At 42.1% G+C, this 24,297-nt stretch overlaps 1 protein-coding gene and 2 long non-coding RNA genes across 9 annotated transcripts in view; all 3 read left to right on the top strand.

Moving 5' to 3' along the window:
- Window positions 1-19,033, top strand: part of LOC118161837 — a 36,905-nt gene extending 17,872 nt beyond the window's left edge. For 3 of the 5 annotated variants that reach the window (XR_004748188.1, XR_004748187.1, XR_004748186.1), the window contains 3 exons: window positions 10,209-10,464; window positions 11,930-12,024; window positions 14,094-14,867. This is a non-coding gene — a long non-coding RNA (uncharacterized LOC118161837). Of the gene's footprint in view, window positions 1-10,208; window positions 10,465-11,929; window positions 12,025-14,093; window positions 14,868-16,006; window positions 16,762-18,263 lie in introns of those variants that run through there. The other 2 variants (XR_004748190.1, XR_004748189.1) reach the window with 2 other exon arrangements.
- An 11-nt stretch (window positions 19,034-19,044) lies between these two features.
- Window positions 19,045-19,996, top strand: LOC118161838. The gene is made up of 2 exons (XR_004748191.1): window positions 19,045-19,218; window positions 19,267-19,996. It is a non-coding gene; the product is annotated as an uncharacterized LOC118161838 (long non-coding RNA).
- A 1,798-nt stretch (window positions 19,997-21,794) lies between these two features.
- The window catches only part of CA8 (carbonic anhydrase 8), a 48,426-nt gene continuing 45,923 nt past the window's right edge, over window positions 21,795-24,297 (top strand). For 2 of the 3 annotated variants that reach the window (XM_035317507.1, XM_035317508.1), the window contains exons 1-3: window positions 21,795-22,006; window positions 22,053-22,212; window positions 22,369-22,560. In XM_035317507.1, coding sequence (XP_035173398.1) covers window positions 22,134-22,212; window positions 22,369-22,560 — 271 coding nt within the window. In that variant the 5' untranslated portion in view covers window positions 21,795-22,006; window positions 22,053-22,133. The remainder of the gene's footprint in view (window positions 22,007-22,052; window positions 22,213-22,368; window positions 22,561-24,297) is intronic. The other variant, XM_035317506.1, reaches the window with a different exon arrangement.

The following is a 24,297-nucleotide window of genomic DNA, read 5'->3' as shown; positions in this document are numbered from 1 at the left end:
AAACAAACTTAAAAATATAAATTAGTGATATGGCTGAAAATCAGAGGTTAATTTAAACAAATATTTGGTAAGATTATGATTACTGTCTATGCAGTTGAGAACTCTGATTTGAAGATTGCTACATGGGTAAGAGGAAGGAAATGTCTCCATATGTATGCTATCTTTTTTTAAGGAAATCTAAACTATACTTGAGGCCACTAGAAGTGAACATTGCAAACCCAAACTCATTTAAAGGAAGCCCAGGAAAACAAATGTGTCCTATTGTAATCATTCTTGCCTGCTGTTTCGGATTCTTCCCCTGTGTAAATACAAAATAAGAAGACGTTCATATCAGTTCTGCTCTTGCAGACATTATTTTAGTGGCACTCACTGACTATATTTAAAAAGCTGTGCAGGCTGGCAATATCTACACAAGGGAGAACAAAAGTTTAAAAGCATAATTACATTGCCAAGTCATTTCCTGAGGGGCTTGTAGGGTGGCCAGCAAAGGCTCCCACAGATAAGTGAAGAAACACCGCTCTCCGCTTCCTCACGATTACACGTCTTGTTTTGTTTGACTGTGGTTATGATTAGTATTTCCACAGTGCCTGGGAGGGCCAAGCCAGGCTGGGAATCCTGTTGTTTAACTGCAAAGGGGGAGTCAGACAGACAACACTGGTTCCAGAGCACCTGTTGAAAAGAGATTACATTTGAAAGATGAGCAAGAGACATTTCCAACACTGGCGGCTGAGCATGCTCAAATATACCCTCACAAATACACTTGCAGCTCAAACAGGCATTTTCCAGACAAATAAACAAACGTATATTCACATCAATATACAGATCCATGGTCTGTCTCCTGCTTCTGAAAATTTGGCTCTGTGTACGTGGAAGTAGAAAACAACAGCTGTGAAGGAGGGAATTTGGAGTACAAATGAACACCAGAGCCAGCTGTAGATTTGCATTCTTTGACATCTGGTGCTGAGCAGACACTGGGGAATTCTGTGACAACAGGAGACTATGCATCTGTCGGCTAAATCTAGCATTTCTCTTTGGGATGTTTGCATGGATGAGATTGATCTCAGAGAGCCGTTTTAGGCCAGAACAAAATAAAGGAGGAGGACTGTGTATGATTCAGACCCTCAATTTGTATGCAGAGCTGGCAGGTTGCAAGGAGGTTGCCTTGAATTGGGATTGCACATCTGTTCTGCCAGAATTTGCAAGATAGCTTCTACAAAATGCCAATGTATTTGATTTCAGAAATGCTGTGGCTTGGGGCTCCATTAGAGCCTTTTGGAGCATGATAAAAAGGGTTAGGGGTGTGTGTGTGCCTGTGTGTGGATGTGGGGAATCCCATTAAAGGGGAGTGACCAATACTGTTTAAAAGAGGGATTGTCAACACTTCTTAAGATCAACTGGCATATCATGATAAGCCCAAATATTCAAGGAAAAGAAGGGCTGTGACCATATGATATCATCCCATCATCCCTTGAATTAAAGTAATTCTGTTCTTACTTTTTGTAATTTGATTTAAACTGCAGTCTTTTTTAATGTTAGCAGGATAAACACAGCCTTCACAAAAAAGCACCGAACATCTTCTTCTCTTAACCCTGGATAATCGAGGGTGGGTGTAGACTGAACCCGGTTGGGGATGCTCTGAAGTCTGTGTCTGCAACCCTTCCACCTCAGACATCCGAGCAGCAGCAGGGCTAACGAAGACTGCCATTTCTCAATGTGTGCACACTTCACAATCCCTGCTATGCCCTAAATCCCTAAAAATGATTGGCCGTGCAGAGGATGAATTAAGCCTTCCTCCTTCCTTCCTTATTTTCCTTCTCAGACAAGCATGTGCTACATTGGGATGCTTGCATTGCTTATGTCTGGGGATGATGCCTGTCCCAAGTAATTCCTGCAGCAGAGGGAATGCCAAGGAGCTTTTTAGAGCTGCTGGTTGTAGGCATGTGGGGGAGGGTGATCCTCAGTTACCAGTCAGCAGGACCCTTGTCCCCATTATTTGATCACATTAATCAAATTTGAGCCATACAGTGATTTAAGAAGGACTTGTGTTACTAAGACTATTTTTTAATGAAAATTGCTATCATGCCTTTACTGTGTGTACGTGAAGAAATACCCCAAACGGCGTTGGCTGCAGGTTGTCTCATAGCAAAGTATATGTTGTGCTACACATGTGGTGGCAAGTGGTTCTCTAATACAGTTCCTGAGTCCCTTAATTATGGCTTATTACCCCATGAAGGATAAAAAGGAGCTAAACCTCTAAAGTATGCCCTATTAATGATGGCTAGGAATGTCCATATTACTTCAGCAGTGCTGCAGTGGAATCTGGCGTGCTGTATAAAGATCCACAGTTTTCCAAAAAAATACACTCCTGTAACTTTGAAGGAGAGACAGGTGGAAGTTTATCAGGAGAAAATAGGCTTTGCTGACAGCTCGTGGCTGACAAACGGTGAAACCTGATTTCTGCAAAATTCTCTGTTGGTTATAAGTCAGGCATGAGAGAAACTTGGCTCCTTTCAGATGCCTGCCAAGTTTTTACATTGGATTCAGAGGCAGCTTTTTGAAGACAGAATGCATTTGCAGCATTTAACAAGCCTTCTACTATTACTAATTCCTCTCAACCAGGAGGTAATAGCAACTTCTGCTGGTATTATGAAGTGTTTGGTATGGCAGCGCGTGGTGTTCCTGAGTGTGTCCACGCGTGTGAACGTAGCCCTTGCAATCAATATGAAACTGTGAGTGTGGCCACTACAGGTGGTATTTTAGCCATTTAATTAATGAAGTCCAGGCTCATCCTAACACACAACCCCAGGATATACGCCCATCAACCTTTCTGAAACACTAGATCGCAACACTAACATGCCTCAGCAAGGGGTGGGCACTAACCTCGTGCTAGACTTAAATCATTCCAGGCAGTCTGTTTTGAATTTCCAAATGTGGTGTCCTGTTCTAATGAGTTAATTCATTTGGTATCCATTTCCTTCTGTCAGCTGCTTTTGGAAAATAAATTGCGTATTGTTATCTTAGGCTTGTCCATCCTGTTAATTATTTAGGAAACACAGCTGAAGATTATCTGGAGTTTTCTATGGCAGAGGTTGACCTGTGGCAGTGGGACAACGATCAATCACATCTTGAAGGGGTCACAAACTGAAAAATGAGTACTCATTTTATTTGCTGTCTTCAGCATGGTGTTTAAAAATGTTTTCCTTCATTCATGCAGAGAGATAAAAACAGAAGTGTAATCACAGAAACTGCATAAGATAGTCCATCCCAGTACATCAATGCCATCCACCCGATGAGGGTGGGTATACTAACATACTGCAATTTCCACATTTGCCAGCAGCACATTGTAAATCTTTTCTATTCCTTTCTTGCTTGTCCATAGTCATTAAATTGACCATACCATGAGAATTCAGATTATATTCACTAATAGTGCTGGCATGAGGCTGGTGGGACATGAAGTCAGTGCTTCCACCCCACATCATGCTCTGGCTTTGGACTCACAAGGCAGCATTGTCCGAAGCAGTGCTGTGTTACCCCAATAATGCTCCTGCTCTCTGAGGCCCAGCCTTAGCCTGTGATTTGTCAGAGCTTCATAAAACAAAGTCAGCTGGGGTTCTTCTGACTGTCTTTTAAAAAATAAAGAAAATTCCATGAGGGACAGCTGCTGAGCTACATGAGCTATTAATTGCAGCCTTCCCAGCTCTTTCTCATCCCTCCACTACTTCCAGTAGCTTCCATGTTTATTGTGCACATCTTCCTTGGTTTCCTAGCAAGCATTTCAAGTCTGTGGATAGTCCAGCAACTAATTCCTAGAAATACCTGGTTATCTTTTCTCCTTAGTGCTCTGGTTGTGTTGCCCATGTCAAAATTTTTACACTGAGCTGCGTGCTGAGCCCACTGCAGCGCAGAGCACAGCATTGCCCGTACCCATGCTCTCCCTTCTCTCCAACCACAATTAGATCATCTCAAAATATCTGCACTGCTCAGGGGCTCTAGATTTCACGCGAGGCTTCATAGATTAATTTAGCACAACTAGTTTACCTTGGGATTTAAACAAGCTACTAATTTAACAGCCCTGAATCTTTCCTGCTGTCCCTGTGCTGAAGTCCTATGCTTCCCATAGGATCTGTGGGAATAAAGAGTATATAAAAAGAAAGAGAAGCAGGAGATTCTTAGCCTTTTAGCACTTCATCTCCCTGTGACTTTCAGACAGTTTCTGACTTGCACACTGGAGAGACTCAGAGTTTTTTTTTTATATATATGTATATATATATATATATATAATAGGAAACAGATTGAATGTGCAGGCTTTCATTGATCTCTGTGCAAGTTCACCTCTCTGAAGAAATCCCCAAAGAGTTCAATGCACTGTGCAAGGCATATATTGGACCTTGTACTCAAGTCTGTTCTCTCCTGCACTTAGTTTCCGTTCAGCAGGTGGTGGAAAGTCCTCTTTATTTTCTCTTACTGTGTTTTTAAGGATTGCAAATGATTTTGACCATCCTAGCCCTACTTTAATGCAGGCCACCGAAGTGGAGCCCTGAGAGGCCCTTTCATCCTGAGCCGAGAGCAGAGTGGGAGCAGAGCCTGGTTACACGAGACTGAAGAAATCTGTTCTCAGAGGAGTCCTCTGCAGCTGCCTGCGGCGTTGCCTGAGCACAGTCTTCACCAGCACCAGAGTGATGCATGAATCCAAGCTGGGCCAAACAACCTTCACCCTGTGCACGAATGAATTTCCATTTTTCCTGAGCGTTATGTTCCCTCTGTGGTGCTGGTGGCTCTTGGATGGCCCCACATGCCTTGGGTGGGCTGCCTGGCTCTTCTGGTGGCCGGGGGTAAATCAGATTTTCCTTGCTGATGAATAGCTGCAGCTGCACATCTGCAAGATACTCCAGGGAGAAATCAATCTTGGTCTGATTTTCAGAAATAGACTCACAAATATAAGATTTGTGGAAGAAAATGCTGGCCAGGCTTTACTTATATTCCATCATTATTTTTACAAGTTTGTCCATTTTTAATTTAAAAAATATGTCCTGTGTTCTCCATAATGCAAATCGGTGCAGTCCAACTGAAGTCTCTGGAATTACATCAAATATTCTAGTAGACAAATTGGCCCATGAAGGGAAAAGAAGCCTCTATAATGCTGTGCTGTCAACATCAGTATTCATTTTCCTTATTGTCTGTACCAAGGGATTGTTTTCTCTAGGAAGAACTCTACCTGCAATTCTTACTATCAAGAATATTGCTTTTAAATAGAAAAATAAAAAGTAAACTATGATAATTTTCAATAACTATACTACTATAGCCTTAATTTTCAAGGAAAAACATTACCTAAACTCAATTTCAGATAATGTTCTATTATGTGAAAACCACTGTTGATATAATAACTTCTATTTTAGGTTGCTAGTAAAGAGAAGAACAATGTGACCCATTTTAAAACTGGCTCACAGAAAAATATTAGCAATTCCTTTATCATTTCTGTTTAATTTTGTTGATAAGAACCATCTGATAGAAACATTTCTTTGTTGCAAAACTAACAACAGTATAGGACATATTTGACCATAACACATGAACTTTGCAATGGTAAGAAATGGATTTTATGTTTGTTGCCTGTTCAGTCTGAAAGAGAAATGAAAAAAAATAAATGGAAAGCACTCACCTCTGAATTCTTCAGTAGATGGAGCCTGGATTTTTAGTAATCTCCAAGTAATGGGAGAATCACACTCCCATGACTGGGGTGCTGCAGTGGCTGGGTACAGGCTCTTTGGGAAGGAAAAGATGGGAGGATGAGGAAGGGCAGCTGCCCTGTATTGGAGAAAGAAGCAGGGATGCAAGGAGCTCTGCCATGAGCCAGCCGAGAGCTGGTGGTCATGGACTGGCTGGCAGACCATGGGTAACATTGGTGTGGGTATCTGCTACAGACTTCCTGATAAGAAAGAAGCAGCAGATAATCAGGCCTTTTCCAGACAAACCGAAGAAATCCCTTCTTCACTGGTCCTGGTCCTCTTGGGAGCCATTAGCAATGCTGGTATCTACTGGAGGGGCAACACAGCAGGGTAAAAGCAATGCAGGTTTCTGCAGGGCATTGATGACAGCTTCCTGACACAGGTAATTGATGAGGAGATGAAGTGTGGAGACTGTGCAGGACCGTATTTCTACAAATAAAGAACTGGTTGGGGATGTGAATGTCAGGGGCAGCCCTGGTCACTGTGACTGGTGGAGCTCAGGATGCTGAGAGAAGGCACATAGCAAGTTAACAGCCCTGGACATTAGGAGAGCAACCGCTGGCCTGTTCAGGGACCTGCTCAGAACAACCCCATGGGAGGCCATCTTGGAGAGAGGGGGAGTCCAAGAGAGCTGGCTGATTTTCAAGGATTGCCTCCTTCAAACTTGAGCGTTCCACCCTCGTGCGTAGGCCTACAGGAGGCCTGCATGGGTGAACCTGCTCCTAACAAAACTCAAAGATAAAAAATAAATATTCAAGAGGTGGAGGTGGGGTCAGGTGTTATGGGAGGAATTAGAGACACTGCCCAGTCATGCAGGGATCAGATTAGGAAAGTCAAAACCCACCTGGATTTGAATCTGGAGAGGGATGTGAAGGGCAACAAGAGAGGTTTCTGCAGGTACGGCAGCAGCAGAAGGGAGACTAGTGAAAATGTTGGCCTAGAGCTGAATGGGGCAGGGGACCTGGTGGCAGAGAACAAGGGAAAGGCCAATGTGCTCAGTGCCCTTTTTCTTTGGTCTTTGGTGGTATGACCAACCTTAAGGTATCCTAGACCTCTGAGACTCACAGGAACATCTGGAACACGGAAGAATTAGCATTGTTGATCCTGATGAGGATCAGGTTAGGGAAGACTTAAAAAAAATCTGGACACACCAGGCTGTGGGACCTGATGGGATGCGACCACAAGTACTGAGGGAGCTGGCTGATGCCACCATGAGGCCACTCTTAATAATAGTTGAAAGGTCACAGAAGTTGGGTAAATCATTCCTGACTGAGTTGGTAGCCTTCTATGACAAAAGAACTAGTCTGGTGCATGAGAGGAAAGCAAGTTGTTTATCTGGAGTTTAGCAAGGTTTTTGACGCTGTCTGCCATAACATCCTCACTGTCAAATCATTAAGTACAGACTAGGTAAGAGAACAGTAACCTGAGCCAAAAATTGGCTGTATTGCTGGACTGAAAGGATTCTTATCAGTAATACAAAGTCCATCTGGAGGCCACTCACTATAGGTGTGCTCCAGGGTGGGTACTGGAGATGACACTGTTTAACATATTCATTAGTTACCTGGACAGTTGGAAAGAGTGCACCCTCAGCAGGTTTGCAGGTAATAAAAAATGGGAAGAAATTACTACTGCATCAAATGGTTGTGCTGTGATACACAGTGACCGTGACAGGCTAGAGAAATGTGCAGACAGGAAACTCATGAGGTTCAGTGAGGGAAAGTACAAAGTCCTGACCCTGGAGAAGGACAACTCCAGGCACCAGTACAGGCTGTGGGGTCAACCAGCTGGAAAACAGCTTTGACAAAAAGGACCTGGGGGTCCTGACGGCCAGCAAGTTGAACATGATCCAGAAATACAGCCATGCAACAGAGAAGGTCATCTGCTTCCTGGGCTGCAATAGGAGGAATGATTCCAGCAGGGCAAAAGAGCAGATCCATTCTCCCTGGCACTGAGGAGGCCACACCTGGAGCCTATGTCCATTTCAGAGCTTCCCAGTACAAGAGAAACCTGGGCATACTGGAGAGAGTTCAGTGAAGGGCCACCAGGTCAATGAAGGGACTGGAGCACCTCTCCTGTAAGGAGAGGCCAAGAAAGCCAGGACTGCTCAGTCTGGAGAAGAGGGGCCTTGGGGGAGAACTCACCAATGTCTATAAACACCTGAAGGGAGGTGCAAAGAGCGTGGAGCCAGGCTCTGTTCAGTGGTGCCCAGCGCCAGGACAAGAGGTCGTGGGCACAAAGTGGCACACAGTGGGCTCCTGCTGGACACTGGGAAGCACTTCTGTGCTGTGTGGGTGACAGAGCACTGGCACAAGTTGCCTATAGAGGTTGTGGAGCCTCCCTCCTTAGAGATCTTCAAAACTCATTTGGGCATCGTCCTGGGCAGCCTGCTCTGGGTGGCCCTGTTTGAGGAGAAGTTTGGACCAGATGGCCTCCAGAGGTCCCTTCCAACCTCAACCATTCTGTGAAATCTTTGCTGATATAATTTTTAAAAAGTGCTGTGTCTGATTAAAGGCCAATATTATAGGAGTGGACATAATCACATTTCCCTGCTGTTAACAGGTTCTGTTAGAAAGAATTCCCACATAAGCATTTGGGTCGTAAGTGCACACAGAATCCTGACATCCAAACAGAAAGACAGCAGGGACCTTTTCTCACCTGATGCTGGGGCAGATGGTGGGTGCTTTGCCTCTCCTCGCTAACTGTGGTCCCTAGGGGCTGGGCTGTCTCCAGACAAGGAGCACAGGGAGGGTGTTGTCCTTGGTCCATCCAGAGCACTGGCAAGGAGGAGCAGCAGGCTGCTGGTGCTGGACAGCCGGCTCTGCTGGCACTGAGGCAGCTCAGGAGCCCTTCTTTCAAGGAGAACCTGCAGCTGATTTCTCCAGCCTACTTTCTAGACCTTTTGTGCTGATCCTGCAAAGCTCAAAGGGAATAGAGCAGGGCTGGGAATATGTGTGAAAAAAATATCTCCCCCAGCCTTTTTAGGTACTGAACAGAAGGAATGTGTAACAGCATGATATTTGCACCAGTTCCACTGAGATAAAACTGCTTCTGAAAGCAGTTTTTGGTTGTTCAGGAAAACTAATTTTCTTCCCAGATTTGAATTAAACAAGGTAATTTCATTTTTTCTTCAGCTTCCTATTATTGTGTTGATGATTATCATCAATGAATTATGTTGAACATGAAGCATACAGAGCAAACTATATATATACTTTTTTTTTTTTTTTTTTTTTTTTTCTACATAATACTTTTAATAGTAAATTTTGGCCTTCATTTTTATGAAATGAAGAAACACTACCTACTCTGTTTTAGGATTAATGAATTCATGAGGCTTATTTTCACTGGCTATGAGGGAAAGACAACATTTTAAAGCAAAATGAGGTAGCTGATATCTTTCTTAATGCATTTTTAATGTATGAGACATGGCGAGGAGCAGAAAAACATTCCATGTTCTGCAATACAATTTGACAAGAAAAGAATGAAAAAAAAAAAAAAAGAGTAAGATAAAAACAAGCTAACAGAAGGTATGGAAGAGTGAAAGATACAGCCATGCTATTAGTCTCCAGTTGGATAATCTTATTGGGATTTCCAGCACACGATGAATGAATCTGATAAGTGGTGAGGGGATGAGGATGTTGTGATATTAATAAGAATGTAATTCCATATGAAACTGTCCTTCTGTGATTTATAGCTAATAATATTACTGAAATGAGGAAATGAGGCTAATAAAGGCAATCAATCCTATATAATCTTTTTTCTTTGTAAATCTGATTCTCAAAGCATTTCTTATAAAAAAAGTACAGATTTGTCTTCTCCTCCCAGCAAGCTCTGCTGACAAGATAAGTCCCACTGAAATCAATTGACAAGCAGTCCGAGGAGTACATGGATGGATGCACGCACTTCTGTTCTGCCTTGCTTCTGTGGTTCCTCTCGGGTGACAATATCCTTGGAGCCACATTTTGTTTGAGTAAGAAGGCTGCTACAGAGCACTTGGAGTGCAATTATAGATCTTACTGATATACTAGCAAACTCTTGTTGCTCTGAAAATTATCTTTGATCTTGCCGACTTAGGTACTGATCACAAAGGCTTTTGCTGTGCTGTTCCAATCTTCCCAGATCCCTGGGTATTTACTCACTTAGCTAGGCTGCACTGCACCCCGTACTGCTTGGTTTCTCTGGTATTAGTACTGAAGTAAACCAAAGCAAGGTTAGCTTGATTGTGTCCACCAATGTTATAAGAATACCACAGACCGCAGTGTATCTCCACTTTTGACTGTTATCTTTTCCACTCCAGCATGTCTTCATCTCAGTAACTGAAATCCAGCTTCAGTGAAATTTGGCAGACCTCAGAAAACTCACAGACTCTTTCTCGCCATCATGTGCCTTGCCTGTTTCCAATATAGTTTAATTACTTGATTTTCTCAGAAGGGAGTATGTGATTTAGAGTATTTATATTTATAGCATCTGGAGGAACACCTATTTATTCAGAGAAATGTCATGGGATATTTCAAAGAAAGGAGTTTAAGAAATACTGGAAGTACTTTGCTTTGCTTCAAGTACAGAATTCACAGTTCTCCTTATGAGGGTACATCTACAAGGAAATTACTAATTTGTGGATAGTTTTGTGGACACTAATTTGCAATCATCATTTTGGTGGAATGTGAAGAGAAGCTTCTGCACCTATTTCTGTCCTCAAGCCCAACACATTCCTTTCTTGGATTCTGGAAATGGAAACCATGCTCATGTAAGTCAATGGCAATAACCTTTTTGATGTCAGTGAGGTAGGATAAGATCTTGTGTAAACAGCCAGTAGTCATATCTTGTCCTTGTCTCATGAACTTTGCTGCTATCTGTTTTAACACCTTATATGCGCACCTCACCCAAATATGTGAGTAGGCACAGATATATGACAGCAAGGAGGTATAGCAGTGAAGAAAGAGATGTGTGAATACAAAGTTGGAATGAAAGTATGGCATTATGGACAAGATCGTACCACATATTTTTCCTGTGCAAGGTTTTTTGGGGGAGATCTTAGTTCTAAGCAGTCACTGAGGCTAGTGGCATGAACAGTAGATTATTGGAAAAAAATGTTTTCGAAATATATGCTCAGAATAACTAAAGTCTCATCCAAACTTGGTGAGAGCAGTCTTAGATATCACATGGGCTGAGGAAACATCAGGGACACAGTAAGAGAGAATTTGACTACTGATTTCAAAAGAAAAAATGTAGATGAAGTTTTGTCAAAAAGAAAACAAAAGATTTTAGAGTCCTGACTGGTTATTTTTTGTTTAAGGTTACTTATGAAAACCACTTAGCACAGAGCAGATTAGACCCTAGCACTGTTGTGCTGTCATCACTGTAAATTCATTAATGCTTCACTGAACTGTTCTAATGCCATTAGACTGCCGAATGTCACATGTGCTGTGTCTATGAATGCTTTCTTTGTCTCTCCACTTAGCATGGAAGATGAAAGGCAATGGAACTTAACTGATTTTTCAAGCCAAGAATCTTTGCACTCGTAAATAAAATAAGTCCCTTCAACTTAACATTTATGGCCTCCTTTCTCATGTACAAGCTGATGTAAGTACCAAGAAAAATCAGGTACATAGTGCCTCTTTAGGCTCCTTTTGAAGAAAACCAGGAAGCGAATAACTCATATGGAGATGCGTTGTATGTATCTTTAGAAAAGCACTTACTATTTCTAGGAACATTTCTGCTAATGAGAGTGTGAGAGACAGTTCTTCATATGTTACAGCATGCCCTGTTGCATTCTCATCAACTCTGATGGATGCTGGTTCTATAATTTAAACACAGTGATATAAAGAATGATATGTTAAATAACCAGAAAAAGTACTTATATATATATATATATATATATATATATATATAAAGCCTAATAGTAGAAAAAATGCCAGCATTAATAGAATACTATTAGAGATTTAAAATTTCCTGTCTCGTAAGCAGGAAAACCCAAAATGGATGCTCTCCATAGACTGCAGCACTGTCTGAATCTGCATAGAAATACCTCGAAGTAGTAGATCTAAAATATAATCATTCATGACAAACAGTTTTTTAGCTCCTGAACCTAATGAAGGTCACAATCTTCCTGTCAATAATATTACTGCTGTTAAAGTGAAGAGCAGTGTAATCTGAGATCTTGATATGTTTGGTTCTGTGGATAAAATTTGACTGTGGTGTTTTCCCCCTAGGGCAATCTAATTCTCACATGAAACATTTCCATTTTTCAAAAAGGACAAGATTAGACAGAATGCGATCCCTGGTCTCTACAAGACACCAGACAAAGGTGAGTAGAAAGGAATAAACTGTGTCAATGCCTCTCTGCCCTCTCTTTCCACATCTATCAGTAGAGCTGGTTCGCTGTGGGTGGAAACACACTATTCTTTGTAAAGTGCTGGCACAACATGCCCTCATTAGTGGAGCATACCCACTTTTATTTGGCACTCTTGCAGTACCTCATTTAAACACCGTGCTGCAGGGATTTTGTAAGTCGCTGGGATCTTAACTATGAAAGAAGTTATTCTTGTAAATTCCTGCAGCTTCCTGGGCTTGATGCACAGCATTGCTTGGCACGGTGAAAAAGCACCAGCACTCCTGTCGCAGAACAACTTGCTTCAACACCATACACTAGCAAAGAGGCTCTGTGATAAACAAGCTTTTAATTTTGTATTGCAACACTTTCAGTTGATAATTTGCAACTTGACAAAGCTGTGTGTCAATGACTATGCCAAAAGCTCAGCCCTGAACAAAGCCGCTAAAAAAAGTGTGAGTGTAGAGGAGAAAGCACTCATGGGAAGCTCACAGAAGAAGCTTTACAGATGCTTTGATCTGGTGCCATCAGTTTTATTGCTACAAGCATTCTATTTATTGCTGATGTAGAACAGTCCAGGAAGAGTCCCAAGAAATTTTAAATGATGTCTTTCAACCTGGGGAGTATCTTCTGCTTCTCTGAACTCCAAGGTGGGAGCTGCCAAAGCCAAAAATGCATGGGGACTCAGACCATTCATGAGGAACATGCCTTCTCATATGATAAGGTCTCTCTTGATCAAACTGTCATTTAATCAAAATGGATAGGTAGCCATATCTCAAAGAGCATCAGATTTTCAGCCAAAAGCCCCACTGGCTTCTCCGATATAATGCCAACCCAAGCGTGTCAGGGATGGGCCATCCCTTCTGTGCGAAGGGAATGTTGGCTGCTCAAATGCGCATTAACATACCCAAGATGAAGCCTTTCAGTGCCAAAATGAGATGCTAAGTGCCAAGCAAGAATAATAATAGAATTTAAGAGAATTTCAGCGCTCTATGAGAAATACTGTCCCACAGCTGGGAGCCAAAACCAACCTACTCCGGAGAAAGTGCTTACACACAGTCGAGCGACTTGTCAAGCAAGAAGCACTACAGGAACATAAATAGTAGAGGGCTTTTTCTGCTTACCGGACTGTTGTCTTCTTCCCTGAAACCTTCACAATGATCCTTAAGTACTGCCCTGTCTCCTGGTGCTCTTCCTCTGCCCCTTTTCCAGATGAAGAGAGGCTAGCTTATTTGCTTTGCTAATGCAGATATAACAAAGCACACTGTGCTGTGAACTAACTCCCTTCCTGTGGAAAAAATATTAGGAAGCAGCTGAGGAGATATTTAAGAGTCCTGTGTTTCAGTGTAAAACAGAAAATGTCTGTTTTCGGATTCTTGAGCTGTAGGGTGGATGCTGAAAACCGAAATCTTACAAGAAAAAATCAAAAAAGCTTCTAACAAATTCTTTAGTGAAAAAGACTTCTCTGATGCCTCTTTTTTTCTTTTTTTTTTTTTTCTTTTTTTTTTTTAATATAAAACTGCTGCATACTGATGTGTTGTGGGACATTGATAAAATAGTGCAGCCATTGGATGACTTACTATATGGAAATCTGGTGAGATTTGGGCAAAAATTTATTATATTGAGTCTGTGAGGAGACTGAATTTTTTGATTTATTTATTTTTTAATGGCAACAGTTTGGAGTTGTTGACTGGATTGGTAACTGGCAGTATCTTTGCACTTCTGAATATGAACTCTTCTGTTTACATACAAGATTTTTTTGTGTGCGTGTGGTTTGGGACAATAAGATAAACCCCTTTAGTGATTTTTTTACAATGCATCTAATCTAAGATGGGTACTACTGCATCATTTTGAATCATATTATCACCCGGAAAGAATACTAGTTCAAGAAATCAGTGTACAGGATACCTGACGTTTCCACCCCAACCATTATAATTTAAAACAAAACAGAGCAAAATCAGTTGCTTCTCCCAAATTACCTGCATTGAAACATGATTAATGAACAGTAAGAGCTAAATCTGAATGGAAATGTCTCCTGCCCCTAGGTTCCAGCTGAACTGTTTTGAACTGATGAACCAAGGATGTGGGCTAGTGGGAATTTCTAGCAGCATTACCTTGTCTCATGCTGTCCTCCATCTTTTACTGCCTGGTCTCCTTTTCAATACTTGCTCCTCCATAATTATTGTCTGCAGGTGACCACTGGACTTTGAAACTGTAAAGTGCTTTCCATATCTTTTTGCTTCTTGTTATTTTTCCTTTGAAATCATATAGCTTGTTTTCTGTTGCTAAGATTACAAGTGACATGACAAGATGAAAAGGGAAGACAAAACTGAAAGAATATGTGGAGCTCTTTAATTGCTATAAAGCATGGCAAAGTATCTCAGCTCTGCAACTGAAAAGAAAAGAGCTTTTGGAGCTGTTGTACCGAAAATCTAGTGCAGTGAATCTAATATTGAAATTAAAAAAATATGGCCCTGAAATGAAAAAAATAATTAGAAACAAAAACTATAATAAGTGGAAAAAGGATTAAGCAAATATTGATATAGAGTAGAAATTTTGGGCCTTCTCTGGAGAGGAGTCTGGTCTGCTTGCATCATATGTGGGTAAAGAATTTTGCAGTTTATTAATAGTTAGGTCATATTGTACAATATCATAAAATTTAGAATTTAGTCTGATTTAAATTTATGTACTTGCACCCTAGAGTTCAGCTAGAACTGTCTGAACAGATATTTGGTCTTTTCTGTAGATTTTTAATAAACCCAGGAAAAAAGTTGCAAGACTTAAAGAATTTCAATTTCATGCAAATATTAAAGAAAAAATGGAGAAATGAGAAAATCTGGGTAGTTACTGTCTGTTTATCTGACAACAATTTCAGCAAAAATACTGAAAATATCGATATGGGACTGCAGCCACAGAAATTTGATGGAGAGGAATATAATTAATGCTAATGACAATAGCTTTGCAGAAAGTACATTTTGTCAAATGAACATATATGATGATATAATGAGATTACAAATTTCTATGAGGCATACTGTTTGGTACTGTACGGGATTTTGATTAAAAATAAATGAACACTAGTACTGATTGAAATGAATGGTGTTTTATGTTAACTAAATGTAAAATGATAACACAAGCTGTGTTCCCATTCTGTAGACTGGCTTCTGAATTCGCTGACTTGAAAAGAGGACTTAATGTTTATACTAAACAGCGACAGAACAAGAGCTCCAATGTCTGATTCAAAAGAAAAAAAAAAAAAAAAGAAAAAAAAAAAGATTAATGTGACTGCTCACTGTGCACATAAAAAAGAAATGAATGAGAACACTGAGGTAAAAACAAGAGCTACACAGGAGGATTCTGGTGTCTGTAGCCTTAATGCAGAAAACAGGAAAATGTACAGAAAAAAAAAGCTTAGAAAAAATATCTTGGTCTTATTCTTCCAGTAAGTGTTAATGAGGTCCTCTTGTTTAGACCACAAAGAGGTGACCAAGTGGGTGTGTACATCATGGAGAAAACACAAAGCAATAAAGGCTCTTTATCAAGGCAAACAAGCATAACATGAACCAGTGGCTGGATGTTAAAGCCAGATAAATTCAAATTAGAACTGGGTACCCACGAGTTAACAGTGAAAGGGATTAACCGCTGGAACAAACTGTCAAGGGAAAGTAATGAATTCTTCATTTCTTGAGGTCTCGAGGTTGTGCATTTCTGAAAAACGTGCTTTAGCAAAACACAAGTTATTATTTATTTATAACCAAATAATTAACATGGTACACGAGTAACTGTGAAATGCAATAGCCCGTGATATTGGCAGCCAGATCACACTCCCAGTGTATGATTTCATAGCTTTACCAGAACTGGGCGTGTGAGCACTTTGCCAGTTACAGATGTTTACACATTGATAAGCAAAAGTCAGTAGAATGAATGAAGAACTGACTCTCCTTTTGCCATCATTTTACAGAATCAAATGCGCTGTTATTCTCCTGCCACTTGATCCTGTTCAGCACTTCCATGTGTTCATGTGCTTCCCAGATGAAAAGCCAACACTTTTAAGCCAACATCTGCCTCTGCTCCTCCAGTGAAAAAACTGCTCAGGCTCATTATTTAGCTCATTTTCTCCTTTTATTTTAAAGAGTAGAACAGTATTACATCTTCCCCTGATTCATATTCAGTGCTTCTTTTTTAAACATTTAATTTGCAGGTAGCAGATTTAACATCTAATAGTTTCACTGACAAAGCGCCACTCCATTTCAATAGGCATTAGATGAAACTCATAATCCTTTAGGAATCTCATCTAATGTTAAAGATCTGAAATGACTACAGTTAGGTAAATAAATATTCAGCATCTTCTTATTGCAGATTTTCCCCCTGAGCATTCAATCCTCTTCCTTGAATTTCGCCTGGGTATATCTTTAGTTCTGCTTCCTTCCTAAAGAAATAAAGAATTATTTACATAGGAGTTTTGCCACGTCAGGGCCATTAATTATGATTTCTTTTACTGTGTTTCAGAGATATCCTACTTCATCTTTTATCTCTCCTTTCCTCAGCCTACCAGGGAAAAAAAAATCTCACTTCCCTTCTACTCTTCTATTGTCTGAAAGACTAGACTTTATTTTTGTACTTATTTTACTTCACCAGCAATTCATGTTATCTTCTCCAAATTCTTAACATTTTTTATTATTTTTTTTCCAGAGCTAGATTGTGATAGGGAAATGAAAACTTATTCTCTCTCTCTCTCTCTCTCTCTCTTTTTTTTTTTTTTTTTGTATGCCCCTTAATTGCAATGTATTTCTTGTTATTTCTTCCCTTCCCTTTAACGGGGGTATTTTTAAGTCCTTAGAAGTGCATTCTTATTCCTTGAATTTTCCTTAAGGAACTGGAGATTATCCTGTTGTAGATCTATTGCCTTTTAGATGTATGTGTGAATTCTCATTGGCAGCCACAATAGCCTTGTCTTACACATCTGAATACTGGGACAATATATGCCAATTATGCCCATTAGTTTAGAAGTGTGAGCTTCTTCGCATATTCCTTTCACCTCTTGTTTACTCCTACAGATACAATTTTGTACTTAGGGATTTTATACCTGTGCTGTAGTGTATATTTGTGTACACACTTTCAGCCCAATTTGTTGATATTTTAATTCCAAAGAAACCGTGTATACAGTAAAGTTAAATGTGTGAAGTGTCCACAGGACCAGCCTGCTATCCAATTAGCTGGTAAAGTCAAGAAGCACAAATTTGTGCTTACAGACCACAAAATGTAGATGGCCACTGAAACCACATTTGGTGTGGATTTAAAGGGAAGTTGGAGTCCAGCTGCTATATTTTGCAATGTTTGCAGAACAGCATTTGCCAATGTAAACCTGACTTGCAAACACATGGAGTCTTTCACCGTAAACTGTTTCTCTTTGCTCTAAATGGGCTCTTTATTGAAAATGGTCTCTCTTTACCTTGTCATCTTGGACTATTTATACCGCCTGGCTATCCTTTTCCTTTCTGTAACACATTGCTTTAGCTGCGCAAAAAAAAAAAAAAAGATAGGCAAATAACACTATTCCCGGAAAGCTGAAATATTCTTCATTGCAGCTCCCTTTCAAAATATGCAAAGCGTTTTTCAATTATATTTTATGGAAGCTTGTGCTTTAATGGACAAATGTAGGAACTTTCTGCTTACACTTCTACGTATGGAAAAGAGGCAAACTTATTTGAAAGAGTAACCTGGCAAGAGTAAAGGCAGAAACAGTATCATGTGAGTGATGATTTTTGGCCAACCTCATAGTCAAGCACAGGAAGCAAAATAGGAAGCCTTATTTACTGAAAAAGCTAGATGCTCCTGGTCCTTTAGTTGCCTATGTTTCTGTATGAATATTGTCTTTTCTTTCAGGATACCTTGGCAAGAATTGAGAGATGGCTTAGAGAAATGTAAACTCTAAACTCTTAGAGAAATGTAAACTCTACTCTAAATTACCCCAAATGGAATACTCTAATGTCCCATAGAACAATTCTATTATAATACTAAATCCCTCAAATACTCTTCACAGGCAGCAGGGTAATAAAGAAAAAAAGTGACTAATGGTCCTCTTACAATCTGAATTACCTAACCCCCAATCACAGAAACAACTGTCAGTTCTGTGGCTGGCAGAGAATCCTTCAGGTAGGACTGTTCAGTTCAAAGTAACTTGTATGGAATTCTGTTTTCATTTTTTTTTCCTACAGATTTCTTAATAACCTGCACAGTTCTGTGCATTGAACCCCCCGTTGTCAGCATGTGGAAAGCAGTAAGTTTTCAAAGTTGTTGAAATTTAACTTCTTTAAAAAACATTGCTAGTCATTAATGATGGCTTATGGATACAAATTTGGAACATGTTTCAAAATGCCATTTTACAACAGGGTATGTCAGAGACTCACCCACTACTGTCCTCTGAGTTCAAAGAGAAACTTAAACCTTGGATCCCTCTGCCTCAGTTCCCCTCTTCTACCTCCATTACCATCAAAGGGTCAGACGATTAATTACAGTTAGCAAGAAGTCAGCATGCTCCACAGGATCAGTGGATGACCTGGGATGTGGGGAGATGCGCCCTACTCTTGCTTCTGCTGCTGAGTTGCTGTGTCACTCACGAAGTCCACTTTGACTGTGCTTTTCCTGCTCTTTACCCATCAGTTTGGTATTAGCCTGAGGGCTATAATTATGCCTATCTATTTTAAAGTACGCTATGGCAATGTAGCAAACATTAGCCTGATGAATAACACCATAAGCAATGTATTTTTGCAGAACAAATACTGTATTTATATGTATCATATATTTATCATGTTTTTATAGAAAAATAAAGTTACTGGGATCTTATGCACAAACTTAAATTTTAGATGTCTAGTGATAATAAAGTTTCTAAAGATCAACATAAAGTGAGTTTAATAGATGTATGGAACAGGCTGCTGATGTAAACCATATGATTGCCATGCAGAGTGCACTTAATTAAAGAGAGATCTCTAAGACTAACAAAGAGTGCAACGATTTCAAGGTTGCCTAAAGGACACCAAATCCCACTGATCTAGAGCAAGACTTAGATCATGCCACTACCTTCATCTGATTCTGTGATTCAGTCCCTTTACTTGAAGCTAGGTCTATAAGCAAATTAGTTGGCTTGTGCAGAGATTGCTCAGATAGATGCAGGTTGGAGCTAAATGTGAGCTCTGTCCCACGCTCCATTTCATTTTAAAGACATTACCTTGAACTCCCTTGTTACTCACACACTTTACCAAGTTGTAAGAATCTTCAGAAGAATCTAATCTGCTGATTAGATCATCCTGTGCTGGATAGCAACTAAGGAAGAAATGATATTTGCACAGAGAACAACTGAGGAGACGTGGGAATAAATACATGCCAACTCTTTGGTAAGGCTTTACCTGCTATGCCTAATTTTGCAGAAAGATATGGAAAGAATGGAAAGGTTAAAAAGAAGGGCAAAGAATATAAGTAGCTTAGTTCTTAACTTCAGTTATGAATGTAAGCCATGAAAACTCTGACAAGCCTTGAAAAGTATTTATTACAAAACAGGAAATCACAGGTCTGATTATGTTGCCACTCATGAGTGTGAAATTCTAGAACAGACGTCCCACAGGAAAGCTACTGCAGGAAAGGATTTAATACAGGGCATGAATGAAGCACTGTGCCTCAAGGAGCAATGGAGTGAGCCCAGCCTCCTAAGCCTGTTTTTTCTTCAAAATGAGCAACTCTGCTTGAAGAGGAAAAAGAATTTCCAGTCAGATGGACCAGAATCAATGATGATTCTGTGGCTCAGCAATGATTCAAAGGGACTGATGTTAATAGGAGTAACTAATGTGTGTTTAAGAAGCAATTATGGGATAAATTTTATCAAACAATAAATCCAATTTTGTTATATGCATATGCAACACACTATTATCAAGTGACTAAAATTCATGCTAGAAAACCCACATGTTCTGTTTTTACTGATGTCAGGTATTCATTACAAGAGAAAAAAGGTATGTATATATATGTATCTATCTATATCTATCTATCTATCTATCTATATTCCCACAAGGAGCTGCACCACCATTGTATTTTGTTGGGGTAGAATATATTCTTTTCAATCGTCAGTAGTGAAGAATAACAAGTAACTATGATCCTGCAGAAATAAACTTGTATTTCCATTCTGATCTTGAAATAAACAAACAAAAGCAAAAGAAAACCCAATACATTCTACTTTTTTTTTTTTTTTTTTTTTTTTTTGTCCTGTTTTCACCTGGCACGCAGCTCATGAACCAATACTCTCTTGCTTCAATAATGAATTTATAGCTCAATTCTTCCTCTCCTTCCATCTCAATTTTACACTGGTGATAATTTCTGCTCTCATGTCACCTGCACAGGAATCGTAAATGCTACTGCTGAGCTGGAGAACACTGAGGTCCATAACTAGATCAAAGCCTGCAGATCAACAGTGCAGGATCAGCATATTATTACCTTAGGGAGGTGTGGATGCTATGGTACCTATTGGTACCAGAGTCTCGATGTTATGGTACCTATTGGTACTATAGTCTGGATTTTACTTACCACTGTAGAAACTCTATTTGGTAGCTTCTGTTGCCTTTCTGGGATTGCAGACTGTCAGTGCTGTTTCCATTTCCCTTCCTGTCACTGATACACATTTTTGGGTCACTGCCATACAGTAATGCCTGACTACAGAGGTCCCTTCCAACCTTTTTTCCCTTGACAAAACAAATGTTTTCCAGGTCCATGCATGGCTGTTGTCACAGGAGATGGGAGACTCTGATGCCCTTGAATTGGGGCACCCTCTCATACCCTCATACACTGTATACTCTGCAGGAAGGGTTGACGCCACACTCCTGGATGTGGTCTAAATGAAGGAGTCACTGTAGCGTATGGAGGCCTCAATCCTCCTCCAGAATGTATAAGACAGAGCTGGGCTCCCTTGCTTTTTCAGTGGCTCTCTTATCCCAAACAAGTGCTTCGATCCCCTCCCAGGAGGGGCACAGCAATGCAGGAAGAGGAACCACAGCATCACAAAATGTTTGGAGTGGGAAGGGACCATCTGGTCCAACCCTCTCCTCAAGCAGGGTCACCCAGAGCAGGTTGCCCAGGACTGTGCCCAGGCAGCTTCTGAAGATCTCCAGGGAAGGAGACTCCTCAACTTCTCTGTGCCAGTTTGTGCCCATGGCCTCTTGTCCTGGCACTGGGCATCACTGAACAGATCCTGGCTCTGTCCTCTTTGCGCCATCCCCTCAGGTGTTTATATACATTGGTGAGATCCCCCTCCGAGCTTTCTCTCCTCCAGACTGAGCAGTCCCAGCTCTCTTGGCCTCTCCCCACAGGAGAGGTGCCCCAGTGCCTTCTTTCATCAACCTGGTGGCCCTTCGCTGGACTCTCTCCAGTACGCCCAGGCTTCTCTCAAAATGGAGAGCCGCAAAGAGGACGCAGAGCTCCCGGTGTGGCCACAGAGCTGAAGGGAAGGACCATGGGGAGCCCATTCCCCCGGGTGCAGCCAGGAACACCGCCAGCAGCAAGGCCACACCGCTGGCTCCCTGACACCTCGGCGTCCCCCGGCACCCCCAGGACCTATCCTCCAGGAGCCCCCAGCACCTGGGCTGTCCCCCTGCAGGCGCACCAGGACTTTGCTCTTCCCCTGCCGAAGGCGCTCTCCCCGGGTGCCCTTGGCACAGGCTGGGGTGCAGCCCGAGGCGGGGAGCCGAGGGCGAGGCAGGGCAGGGGGAAGCCAAGGGAGGGGGAAGCCGAGGCAGGGCAGGGGGAAGCCGGGGCTAGCAGCGTCCCCTGGGGACGCCTTCACACCCTCCGCCTGGGGCGGGCCGCCGCGGGGCGGTCGTACGCGCTCGGCCCCCCCGCGGCATGAGGCAGCGCTCGCTGCCCGCGCTCCGCTCCGCCGGCTGCCACCGTTCCTCCGCCCCCAGCCCCTGCCCCTGTCCCCGCCAGACGGCCGCAGCCGCCCGCCGGGGCGGAGGCAGGGACGGGGAGCCGCTGTCGCAGCGCTGTGAGGCGGCCTCGCCCCTCGCACAGCCCCCGCCGTGCCCCTCCGGGAGGAGCCGGGGCCGCCCATGGCTGACAGGAGCCTGCTCGGGGGCGCCGAGCCCTGCCCGCGCCGGGAGGAGGCTCCCGAGTGGGGCTACGAGGAAGGTGAGGGGCCGGGCGGCGGCTGCGGAGGGGACAAACTTTGGGTGGCGGGGGGCTCTGGTGGCGGTCTGTCTGTCTGTCTGTCCGTCCGTCCGTCCGGGGGAGCCGTGCCGCGCGTTGGCTCCTGTCGCGACATAACGGCTTCTCCCGGCGCTGCAGGGGTGGAGTGGGGGCTGCTCTTCCCCGAGGCGAACGGCGAGTACCAGTCGCCCATCAACCTCAACTCCAGAGAAGCCAAGTACGACCCCTCGCTCCTCGACGTGCGCCTGTCGCCCAACTACGTCGTCTGTCGCGACTGCGAGGTGATCAACGACGGGCACTCCATTCAGATCGCCCTCAAGTCCAAGTCAGGTATAGCGAGACACCGCGTACGCTTTTCCAGTGGCCTTCCCTGATTGCTAAAAGCTCTTTTATTGCCTCAAAAGTGTGTCCTGGAGCATAGGAAGGGGAGCTGCTGCCAGCCCCAGCTGCTGTGCTGCTTCTGCACGGGCTGTGGCTGGTAGGAGCCGTGCTGTTGACTTAAGTTGGAGCAGGAGCTGGCTTTGCAGCAGGAGCTCTAAGTTTCGACACCAAAGTGGATGGATGGTCAGTGAGATTGCTTCAGAGCGAGTTTGGGGTTCCCCACCGTGGTGGTGTCGTCTGCTTCAGTGGCAGTAACAGCTGGCTGTTGTCAGAAGCAGTGCAGGCTGCTGCACAGACAGTGTGATGGCAAACTGTTTTGTACAGCTGGCAAAAAGGTCCAAAGACTGTGTAAGTTAAACTTCTTCCATTCATTCGAGTGGGTTGTGAACACTAACTGCACAACTAGACCACTTAAGAAAGATGCTCCAGTTATACATACAATATTGATAAAGAGCAGGTAGCATTGCAGGTAGCAATCATTTCTTAAAGTTTTTTTTGGGGGCTTCATTCAACAAACAAGAACTAAGAGCCAAAAAAAAAAACAAACAAAAAAACCCTAGAAGCCAGTTTCAAGTTCAGTGAAATTGTGGTATCTCATTCAGACCTTTCATGTGGATAAACTATTCTGTACAAAGGAGACAGCTGTCAAGAAAGTTGGCAGAAAAAAATCCTTTGTGCTTCCCAACACTGTGGTAGTGCTTACCATGTGTTTTGACAAGTATCCAAGTTAGTCTAACGAATCTTAGCTAGCAACAACCTTTTGGGGGCATTTAAACAGCTGAAGATTGTCAAACCATGAGACAGTCCAACTTTTGTTTCTTTCTGAGGTCCCAATAGTCCCGTAAGCTGCAGCTGTGCAGGGAGTGAGGGAGTCAGTTCAGTTCTACACTATTTTTTTTTTTTTAAAACACAAGGGTTTGTTTTATTTAATACTGTTGTTTTCCTTTATAATTTCCCTTCCATTAAAAGTTTCACGTTTTATTGCAAAACAAAACATTTATTTCCACAGATTTTTGCAAATTTCCAATAGAACAGAAGTTTTGTACTTCCAGACAGTTTTACTGCCTTCATCAGAAGCAGAGCTCTTTTCTCAGGGAGTATGGTTCTGCCTGCAAGATCAGGAAGGTTATTGATTCTCCTGCAGAGTGGATAAGAGTGACCACAAACCACATCTTGCCACTTGTATGCCAAAATGCAACTCATTAAAACCTACCTTTCCAAAGGGCAGCTTGTAACTTGGTAACAATGATTAATAAGATGGGACCAACACACTTATGTGCATGTGCAAAACCATTAGAAATTTAGGAGAAGAAACATACTGCTTTTAAAACTTGAATGCAGTGTGATACCAGGCAGATGTGCGTTGAAGTATAAGGAGTAATGTGAAACAGAATAAAAGTTTATGGCTGAGGTATGGGATTAGGATTTAGGAGGTTTTGGTTTACTTTCAGCTTCTATTTAGACTTCATATTACATAGTTTTCCATTTGTAAGCTGGGGATAATTCTTCCACTTTTGGGAGGGAGAGGACAACATTTGCTATCTCTGCGATGAGAAGAAGAGTTAATAAGATCTGTTTGACCTACTACTTTGGCTAATTTTCAGGGATTGCGGAAACTCCTGCAGCTTCTCTTCCTCACAAGGGATCTCTGATGACAAGTCCATTTAGCCAGATAATTTTAATGGG

This window comes from Oxyura jamaicensis, chromosome 2, assembly GCF_011077185.1.
Source record: "Oxyura jamaicensis isolate SHBP4307 breed ruddy duck chromosome 2, BPBGC_Ojam_1.0, whole genome shotgun sequence".
NCBI classification, from domain to species: Eukaryota; Metazoa; Chordata; class Aves; order Anseriformes; family Anatidae; genus Oxyura; species Oxyura jamaicensis.
This window is presented reverse-complemented; position numbering and strand designations above follow the sequence as displayed.